The sequence below is a fragment of the Neoarius graeffei genome, chromosome 9, assembly GCF_027579695.1.
Source record: "Neoarius graeffei isolate fNeoGra1 chromosome 9, fNeoGra1.pri, whole genome shotgun sequence".
NCBI classification, from domain to species: Eukaryota; Metazoa; Chordata; class Actinopteri; order Siluriformes; family Ariidae; genus Neoarius; species Neoarius graeffei.
The window spans coordinates 63,063,220-63,073,240 of NC_083577.1; the positions used below are offsets into that span (position 1 = coordinate 63,063,220).

The window sequence follows — 10,021 nt, forward strand, 5'->3', positions numbered from 1 at the left end:
TTGGAAAAATGTTTTGTGGACGGATGAGACCAAAACAGAACTTTTTGGTTAAAATGAGAAGCGTTATGTTTGGAGAAAGGAAAACACTGCATTCCAGCATAAGAACCTTATCCCATCTGTGAAACATGGTGGTGGTAGTATCATGGTTTGGGCTTGTTTTGCTGCATCTGGGCCAGGACGGCTTGCCATCATTGATGGAACAATGAATTCTGAATGATACCAGCGAATTCTAAAGGAAAATGTCAGGACATCTGTCCATGAACTGAATCTCAAGAGAAGGTGGGTCATGCAGCAAGACAATGACCCTAAGCACACAAGTCATTCTACCAAAGAATGGTTAAAGAAGAATAAAGTTAATGTTTTGGAATGGCCAAGTCAAAGTCCTGACCTTAATCCAATCGAAATCTTGTGGAAGGACCTGAAGCGAGCAGTTCATGTGATGAAATCCACCAGCATCCCAGAGTTGAAGCTGTTCTGTAAGGAGGAATGGGCTAAAATTCCTTCAAGCCGGTGTGCAGGACTGATCAACAGCTACCGGAAACATTTAGTTGCAGTTATTGCTGCACAAGGGGCTCACACCAGATACTGAAAGCAAAGGTCCACATACTTTTGCCCCTCACAGATATGTAATATTGGATCATTTTCCTCATTAAATAAATGACCAAGTATAATATTTTTGTCTCATTTGTTTAACTGGGTTCTCTTTATCTACTTTTAGGACTTGGGTGAAAATCTGATGATGTTTTAGGTCATATTTATGCAGAAATATAGAAAATTCTAAAGGGTTCACAAACTTTCAAGCACCACTGTATATAGATCTTGCTCTGGCAAAGCTAATAAATCAAATCAAATCAATGGGAAGGCTGACACTCACACATGCACTGTCATATTGTCTGGTGTGCCATCCCTGTTTGTATCGGTGATGTCATGAATAGCACTAACTGCCATGATGATCTGGCCGATGGCATACACAATGGACAGGTAGATGATGGTTCTGCATAGAGAAAGTGTCAGGGCTCATTGGAAGTTCTCTCACTACTGGTTCTTATGTGGTCAGTCTTAAGTTTGCATCTTGAGTTTATTAAGGATGTGCCACCTTAAAAATGGTTAAACAGGGACTCACTTAAACTTTCCAAGCCAGGAGTCAGCCACAATGGCTCCTAGTATAGGAGTCAGGTAGCACAGGGCCTCAAAAGCATGATAGATGGAGGTAGCGAGGTCATCATTCCAGTTCAGGAAGGACCTGAAGTACAGCACCAGCACCGCTAGGAGAAAGAACCCACACAACTGTTTGTCTTGCTATCCCATTGACATAATTAACAGACCTAAATGTTCTCACAACTGCAGTCAATCACTGCAATAGCTTGGTCCAGACTAAGATATAAAAACATGACCTCACCTTTCTTGTACTACAATTTTGTGCAAGTCACAATTAAATACTTTGCCACTGCTGCACTGTGATTTCATGCTGTTGCTTACTGAAAGTATTTTTGTGTTATTATACCCATTATTATTCTATCCACATTCACTGGATATGAGCAATCGCATGCTCTGACTGGCTACTCTACTCCAAGGCTATCAGCTCATATACCATGAGTAGAGAAAAACAAAATGGCGGAGCATTTTGCTAAACCATCCGAGGACAAAATAAAAAGTCTACTTGAAAGCAAAACCCCAAAAAGTACAAAAAAGCAATAAAATATGGAATAAAAGTATTTGATGGTAAGAAGAACGCATCTTTTTTTTATTTTGCAAGAATTATTATTGCAGCATTTTGCACAAATTGCTACTGTCATTTCGCCAGTTTGTTTACATTCCAAGTGGAAATGATTTTGTTGGACATTTTGTATAAGGTTTTTATTTATCAAATTTGCAAAAAAACAAAAATGCTCTGTTTCTCTAAATCCAGTGAATGCGCATATAATAAAACAGTTATTCCACGCAATCTTGTCATACGTGGTTTATAGCCGACTTGGCATTACGCACCTCGTTGGCTGTCAGCTCATATACGATTCGATTTCGTGGAATAACTGTTCAATATTCTGCACATTTTACTGTTCTCTTACCACGCATTCCATAGTAGGAGAATTGCTCACAAAACTTGTTGACAAAGATGAAAAATGTACTGACTGGATAACCACAGCATTCCACATTCTGCACACACACACACACACACACACACACACACACACATTATTGCATCTAAAATGCTGTAACATTGAATATGCTGCAACTTCATATACTATTTAGCAGAATATATTTGCACTCATTAGCAAATTATATCAGAATGGCTAAAATGTGTTGAAAGTAAAATCTATAAAACACATGCTCTCAGCTCTGGTCCTGGAGTACCTCCTGACCTGCACAGTTTAGTGTTTTCTCTGCTCTAACACACACCTGATTAAACTAATCAGCTAACTCAGAACCCTTTCTGACATGATGGCGGTGTGTTATAAGTAGGAAAAACACTAAAATGTGCAGGACAGCAGTTTCTCCAGGACCAGGGTTGTGAACTGTTATGCTGTTCAGCAGATGGCAGCAGAGTTCCTGAAATTTCTGCTGAAGGTGCGACACTCTTCCTCCCAAATTTACTCATAAACCAAAGCTACAATTAAATTTCAAAACTGTTATCCAAATATTTTTTATTATTATTTACTGTGGAAACCCAATTTGAGTATATAACCCAGATTCATAGTGTCATTTAGCAGCTGCTTCATGGCATTAACTGTAAGTAAACACAATTTAATACTCTGGAGCTGTGCAACAAAGATTTCATTTTCTAATTACTTAACCTCTGTGAATAATGCAACCAATGTAATAAACAATGTTCCAGGTTTCATGTGATTATAATTTAGTGCACTTCGTAAATGTCTATAAATCGGCCTTATTGCAGTTTACAACTGTCATTTTTGGTACAAATCTAAATCTGTTTACACAGACACTTGTTAGAGAAGGGCTCTGGGTTAAGGGTTGTTTAACACACTGGCGGCTCGTTAATAGGGGCGATTTGGGTGACGCACTCCCAAACAGGGAGGGAGATTTTTTTTTTTTTTAATCTACTCCTACTACCACGGCAACAGTAATGTCATTGTCCAATCAGGCTAAGGTCGCGCCTGGTGTAGCCATGCCCTTTTGGGGCGATTTCTGTCAGGTTCAGATTTGCCCCAAAATCTCCCATTGACAGTAATGGTACGTATGTTTTTTTCGAAAATCATGCTCCCAATGCATTTTCTATTAGGTTTTATGTGCTCGCACAAGCAGCGTGCTTACGCCTGTTGCGCCGCACAAGTGTTGTCAGATTGGGCGGTTTCCCGCCCAATTGGGCGGTTTTAAGTGCATTTTGGCGGGTTTTGAACATAATTTTGGACTGGAAAACGCAACTTGTGCGGGAAATGTGTGAACATTCTATGAAGAAGATGGCGAGTGTTGAGTGCAACAATACGATAGCGTCTCTGAAAGAAGTTCCCTTTAGTCGTCGTACCAATGAGGAGAAAACGGCAATCAAACAGCTGGGACCTCCTAGACCGAATTTAAACATCAAGCAAGTGTCTACGAAGGGGGAGAAGACCTACTCAAGAGGTTTTAACGAGAACTGGTACCACCCGAAAACTTGGCTAGCTGGCTGTGATGTAGTCAATGCTCTTTTTTTGCTACCCTTGCGTTCTCTTCCACCCTGGAAGTAGCACAGCAGACGGTACAGTGATATCTGATATTTGAATTTACTAGGCAAAAGTTTGTGTGTGTGTGTGTGTGTGTGTGTGTGTGTGTGTGTGTGTGTGTGTGTGTGTGTGTGTGTGTTACCAATGGCAGTTGTTTTACCAATGGCAGTTTAACATTGCCATGTTTTTGTTTTACCAATGGCAGTTTAACATTGCCATGTTTTTGTTTTACCAATGGCAGTTTGTTGCAATGGCAGTTTACCAATTATTATTTGTTGTTAAAATGGTGCAATTCCATATTTAAAAAACCCACATAATTAAGCTGCACATGTTTGTTTGATGGTTATGCTTTTCTTCATCTTTTTCAAAACTTAAATAAACACTTCTTTTGGATTTATATCCTGCCACTTTAACTGCATTCTTTAGAATGAAGAAATTAGAATATGTTTATAATTAAGAATTTGTGTCTACTTATTATAGAATACTGGAAAAATATGAGAAAATAAATGAGTAATGTAATATTAATTGATTGTGATGCCAAATATTTTGCTTTGAAGGCTTCACAATGAATCTTCCTTAGTTTTAGCCTGGCAATAAATGTGAATATTTGCCACTCGTAGGCAAAAATATTTTTGGCCGCTAGGCGGGTGGGACTAGTTTACTAGGCTACCATCAGTTTGCCACCTTTAACTTGTTCAGTGTTGCCACCTAGTGGAGAGAAGAGATATTGTCGAAATTGATATCTGAATTTACCAGGCAAAAACAAGTTCGGCCAATTGATTTGCTACCTAGGTCAATTTACTTCAGTCCTGTGGACATTTATGGTCTCTGTAGACATAACGGGGGAAAATTGCCCCCCCTGAAAAAAAATTCAGGAGCCGCCAGTGGTTTAACAATCAGGGTACAGGGTACAGGGTAGTTTGTGTCACAGGGGTCCAAAATTCAAATTGATTCAAACTGGTTCTTGTACCAGTTTTTAAGTGAAGGACAAGTTAAAGAACAGATTTCAGGTAATTTTTTGACATATGTGTATGGTAGTTTTGTGTAATCTGCTATAAGATGGGAGAAACAAATGAAGTGATTCTCGGAGAGGACATTTTTTTTTGACAATTCAGAATCCACTACTTCCATAGTGCTTTTAAATATAAGGCTGTAAGCTTTGTGTTAGTTGTCTCTAATATTTATGTCCCAATATCTTGACCACATTTTAGGATGAAAATAATCATTTTAGATATGTTATTTTATATTGAAAAATTAGCTGTCTCGGAGAGGACTTTTTTTTTGACACAATTACATACTAATTTGATCAAAATAGTCTGAAAACTTACTGGCATTCAACATTAAAACTTAACTATGTTTCCAATGATATGGAACCAAATATGTGTTTTATGGTATAAAGAATGATTTAAGTGCATCCCTTTTGGAGCTACCTGTGGTCAAAAAAGCACTTTTTCTAAATGACACGAGTAATTTTGCTAAATATGACATATATTGCCATACATTCACCAAAAATAACGTTATCACCAAATTTTTTTGCATGGTAAATAGAGCTATCACAGGGCTATAATAAACAACCAAGTTTATTTAGTCAAGCCTTTTGATATTGAAGATAATAAGTGTTAAATGTGATTTTTAGCTTGCGTACCCTGATTGTAAAACAACCCTTAAGTTAGTCAGACTCAAACATCTGCATAAACATAATAGGCCCAGTGAGATTAATGCAGTAAGGTTTTCTCACCAATAAATAAATAGAGCTACTGCGTGTTGGTGAGAGAAATTTGGATTACGGTACAAAATTTCAGTAGTTTCAATGACAGCACTGTTCTGACCTTCTTTGGTTCCTTAGCATCGTTCTTCTCTTTGTCTGTCAGATCAAGAAGATTCATATACATCAGTATAAATATGTTAGATACACTGCAAACATTAAGTCATAATGATACATGATAATTATACGAGCTTACCACTCATGGTTGCGTGTGACCTGCTGAATGGCAGTGGATGAAAAGAACAGTGTGTTGAAACAGAACCCACAGTGTAAAGGTGAAATGTTTCTCATTTGAGTGGACTGTGGCCCTGTTTATGAGCCTTTTTCCTGAATATACACGTACAGGGAGATTTGAACCTCTTACACTAAGACTACAGAAAACTTTACACTGGAGAACTCCATGATAATCAAAAGTAGATGAACTATAGACTTGGTCATGGACAATACTACTACTACTATGAATAACAACAACAACCTGTGTGGTCATTTAAATGGGCGAATACATTTCATTTACACAAAGCAATACTCAGTGAATATTGCAAAGCAATATCGTTGAATAACAACTGAGACGAAGTCAAGGTTATTATTCACCAATATTCATTGAGCCTGACGCAGATAATTGTTTTAGTATAAATATACAAGTGATTATCTCATCTCATCTCATCTCATCTCATCTCATCTCATGGGCGGCACGGTGGTGTAGTGGTTAGCACTGTCGCCTCACAGCAAGAAGGTTCTGGGTTCGAACCCAGCAGCCAGAGAGGTTGTGCAGAGTTTGCATGTTCTCCCCGTGTCTGCGTGGGTTTCCTCCGGGTGCTCCGGTTTCTCCCACGGTCCAAAGACATTCAGTTAGGTTGACATGGGGTGGCCTTGGGCTGAGGTGCCCTTGAGCAAGTTACCTAACCCCTGACTGCTCCCCGGGTGCTCTGGTGTGGCTGCCCACTGCTCTGGGTGTGTGTGCGCGTGCGTTCACTGCAGAGTGACGAATGCAGAGGATGAATTTCACTGTGCTTGAAGTGTGCATGTAACAAATAAATGTTTCTTCTTCTTCATCATCTCATTATCTCTAGCTGCTTTATCCTGTTCTACAGGGTCGCAGGCAAGCTGGAGCCTATCCCAGCTGACTACGGGCGAAAGGCGGGGTACACCCTGGACAAGTCGCCAGGTCATCACAGGGCTGACACATAGACACAGACAACCATTCACACTCACATTCACACCTACGGTCAATTTAGAGTCACCAGTTAACCTAACCTGCATGTCTTTGGACTGTGAGGGAAACCGGAGCACCTGGAAGAAAAAAACCATGCAGACACGAGGAGAATATGCAAACTCCACACAGAAAGGCGGGGGCGGCACGGTGGTGTAGTGGTTAGCGCTGTCACCTCACAGCAAGAAGGTCCTGGGTTCGAGCCCCGGGGCCGGCGAGGGCCCTTCTGTGTGGAGTTTGCATGTTCTCCCCGTGTCCGCGTGGGTTTCCTCCGGGTGCTCCGGTTTCCCCCACAGTCCAAAGACATAATTATTATCTAATATCTAATTGATCTAAATTAATTATTATCTAAATTGACCGTAGGTGTGAATGTGAGTGTGAATGGTTGTCTGTGTCTATGTGTCGGCCCTGTGATGACCTGGCGACTTGTCCAGGGTGTACCCCGCCTTTCGCCCGTAGTCAGCTGGGATAGGCTCCAGCTTGCCTGCGACCCTGTAGAAGGATAAAGCGGCTAGAGATAATGAGATGAGATGAGACACAGAAAGGCCCTCACCGGCCACGGGGCTCGAACCCGGACCTTCTTGCTGTGACGCAACAGCGCTAACCACTACACCACCGTGCTGCTCTACAGGTGATTATTTGATTTTCACAAGGTACAGTATAAGGATGAAGGGGATTAATCATAACTGGCTGTTTATTGTGTATTTTTTTCTTTTTTTCTCTTTTGAGTCTTCGTCTATTTGTTTTGTTTTTATTTTGTTCTCCATTGTGAGCGTGGTATTTGTAGTAAACTTATGGATATACATATATAATTAATTAATTAATTATATGATATAGTCACAGAGAATTGATATCTGAATAGTTGAAGTAATAAGTAATATACTATATATATATGTATGTGTGTGTGTGTGTATATATAATATATATATATATAGAGAGAGAGAGTCACCAGTTAACCTAACCTGCATGTCTTTGGACTGTGGGGAAACCGGAGCACCCGGAGGAAACCCACGCGGACACGGGGAGAACATGCAAACTCCGCACAGAAAGGCCCTCGCCGGCCACGGGGCTCGAACCCGGACCTTCTTGCTGTGAGGCGACAGTGCTAACCACTACACCACCGTGCCGCCCCCTATTCATTACATGTAAAGTGAAATATTTAAAGCCTTTTTTGTTTTAATTTTGATGATTATGGCTTAACACTGTGCGGACATTGAAGTGCTGATGGTGAAGTGCAGACCCTTTTATCTACCGAGGGAGTTCAGTGCTGTGTTTATGCTGGCTGTTTACATCCCGCCGTGGGCCAACCGCACTCCAGCGCTAGGACTATTACATGACATCATCGGCAAATACGAGACCACACACCCAGATGCTGTGTTCATCGTGGCCGGGGATTTTAATCATTGCAACCTCAGGACTGTGCTACCAAAGTACCATCCACACGTGAGCTTTCCGACAAGGGACAACAACATCCTGGACCATGTCTACAGCAACGTGAGAAATGGCTACAAGACTGTTTGGAATGAAGAGACTGATCTGGTGCTCCAGGACTGCTTCAGTTCTACAAACTGGGATGTGTTTAAGGCTACTGCTTTGAGAGAAGACTGTTCTGTGGATTTAGAGGAATATGCATCTGTGGTCACCAGCTACATCAGTACGTGTATTAATGACATTGTCCCCACCAAGCGCTGCAAAATATATACTAACCAAAAACCTTGGATTAACAGTGAAGTACGCTCCATGCTACATGCACGCTCCACCGCTTTTGCCTCTGGCGACGCAGATGGATATAAAAAGGCCAGATATGACCTATGCAGATCCATCAGGGAAGCCAAGAGGCAGTACAGACTGAAGCTGGAAGGATATTACAACACCTCAGACTCCAGATGCATGTGGCAGGGCCTGCAACACATCACCAATTTTCAGCAGAAGAACAGCAGGGTCACAGCCAACCACAACACATCACCAGATGAGCTGAATATGCTCGCTTCGACACCCTCAACACCAACCAACACAGAGGGATTCTACCAACAGAGGCAGCACAGAGCTCTTCACCTATTGTGACCATAACCGAGGTGAGCAAGGTCTTCAGGAGGACTAACCCCCGAAAGGCAGCCGGCCCTGACAACATCCCCGGCCGTGCTTTGAGGGCCTGCTCCACACAGTTAGCAGAGGTCTTCACAGACATTTTCAACCTGTCCCTCTCCATGTCTTCTGTGCCCACATGCTTCAAGACCACCACCATAGTGCCCCTCCCAAATAAAAACAATATAACATGCCTGAATGACTATCGCCCAATTGCACTCACTTCAGTTGTAATGAAGTGTTTTGAGAGGATAGTCATGTCATACATCAAAAAGGGCATCCCAGACACAATAGACCCCCTTCAATTTGCATATCGTCAGAACCGTTCAACTGATGATGCCGTCAATGCAGCCATCCACACAGCCTTGTCACACCTGGAACACAGGGACACCTATGTTCGAATGCTGTTTGTGGACTACAGTTCAGCCTTCAACACCGTCATCCCCAGCAGACTGACAGAGAAGCTCTCCACCCTTGGACTGACATCCTCCCTCTGCTGCTGGGTCCTGGACTTTCTCACTAATACCCCTTTTCCACCAAATCAGTTCCAGGGCTGGTTCGGAGCCAGTGCTGGTGCTGGTTCACAACTCGTTCAACTTGCGAGCCAGCTGAGAACCAGTTTGCTTTTCCATAGCTCGCGGGGCTAAGCGGAGCCACGTCATTACGTCGCTGCATACGTCATTACGTCGCTGTATACAGAAGTTACGTCGCTGTATACAGAAGTTACGGCGCTACGTTTGCATAAACCTTGGCGCGAATATCAAAGCAAAAACAACACGGAAGAAGCAGCAGCGGCAACAACAATAATAATAAATTACTTCGCGTTTGTACAGCTGCTGCTTCTCGTTGCTTAAAAATGGCGATCTTTCGCGGTCTTGTTATTGTTGTTGGTCTTAACAACTCCACCCCCCCCCACCCCCCCGCTGACGTAAGCGGTTCTTTCCTCTGGCCCAGCAGAGAGTTGGTACTAGCCTGGAACCAGTTTTTCTGGCCCCAGAGCCAGTTCTTTGTCAGTGGAAACAGAAAACCCGGTTCCAAACTAAGCACTGGCCCTGAACCAGCCCTGGAACTGCTTTGGTGGAAAAGGGGCAAAACAGACCCCAGGCTGTCAGAGTCGATACCAGAACATCCAGCACCAAGACAGTGAGCACAGGGACCCCCCAAGGCTGTGTGCTCAGTCCACTCCTGTACACCCTCTTCACCTACGACTGCACCCCCACCCAGAGCAACACTTCCAACATCAAGTTCACTGACGACACCACTGTCATTGGGCTGATCACCGGCGGAGATGAGAGAGCCTAC

The 10,021-nt window shown here is 42.4% G+C and overlaps 1 protein-coding gene across 1 annotated transcript in view; it reads right to left on the bottom strand.

The window, feature by feature from the left end:
- The window catches only part of LOC132891929 (solute carrier family 15 member 1-like), a 44,190-nt gene extending 42,102 nt beyond the window's left edge, over window positions 1–2,088 (bottom strand). Inside the window, exons 1-3 of the mRNA XM_060930064.1 lie at window positions 2,067–2,088; window positions 1,124–1,265; window positions 875–994 (exon numbers count right to left, since the gene is read on the bottom strand). Coding sequence (XP_060786047.1) covers window positions 875–994; window positions 1,124–1,265; window positions 2,067–2,073 — 269 coding nt within the window. The 5' untranslated portion in view covers window positions 2,074–2,088. The remainder of the gene's footprint in view (window positions 1–874; window positions 995–1,123; window positions 1,266–2,066) is intronic.
- Window positions 2,089–10,021: the final 7,933 nt, after the last annotated feature.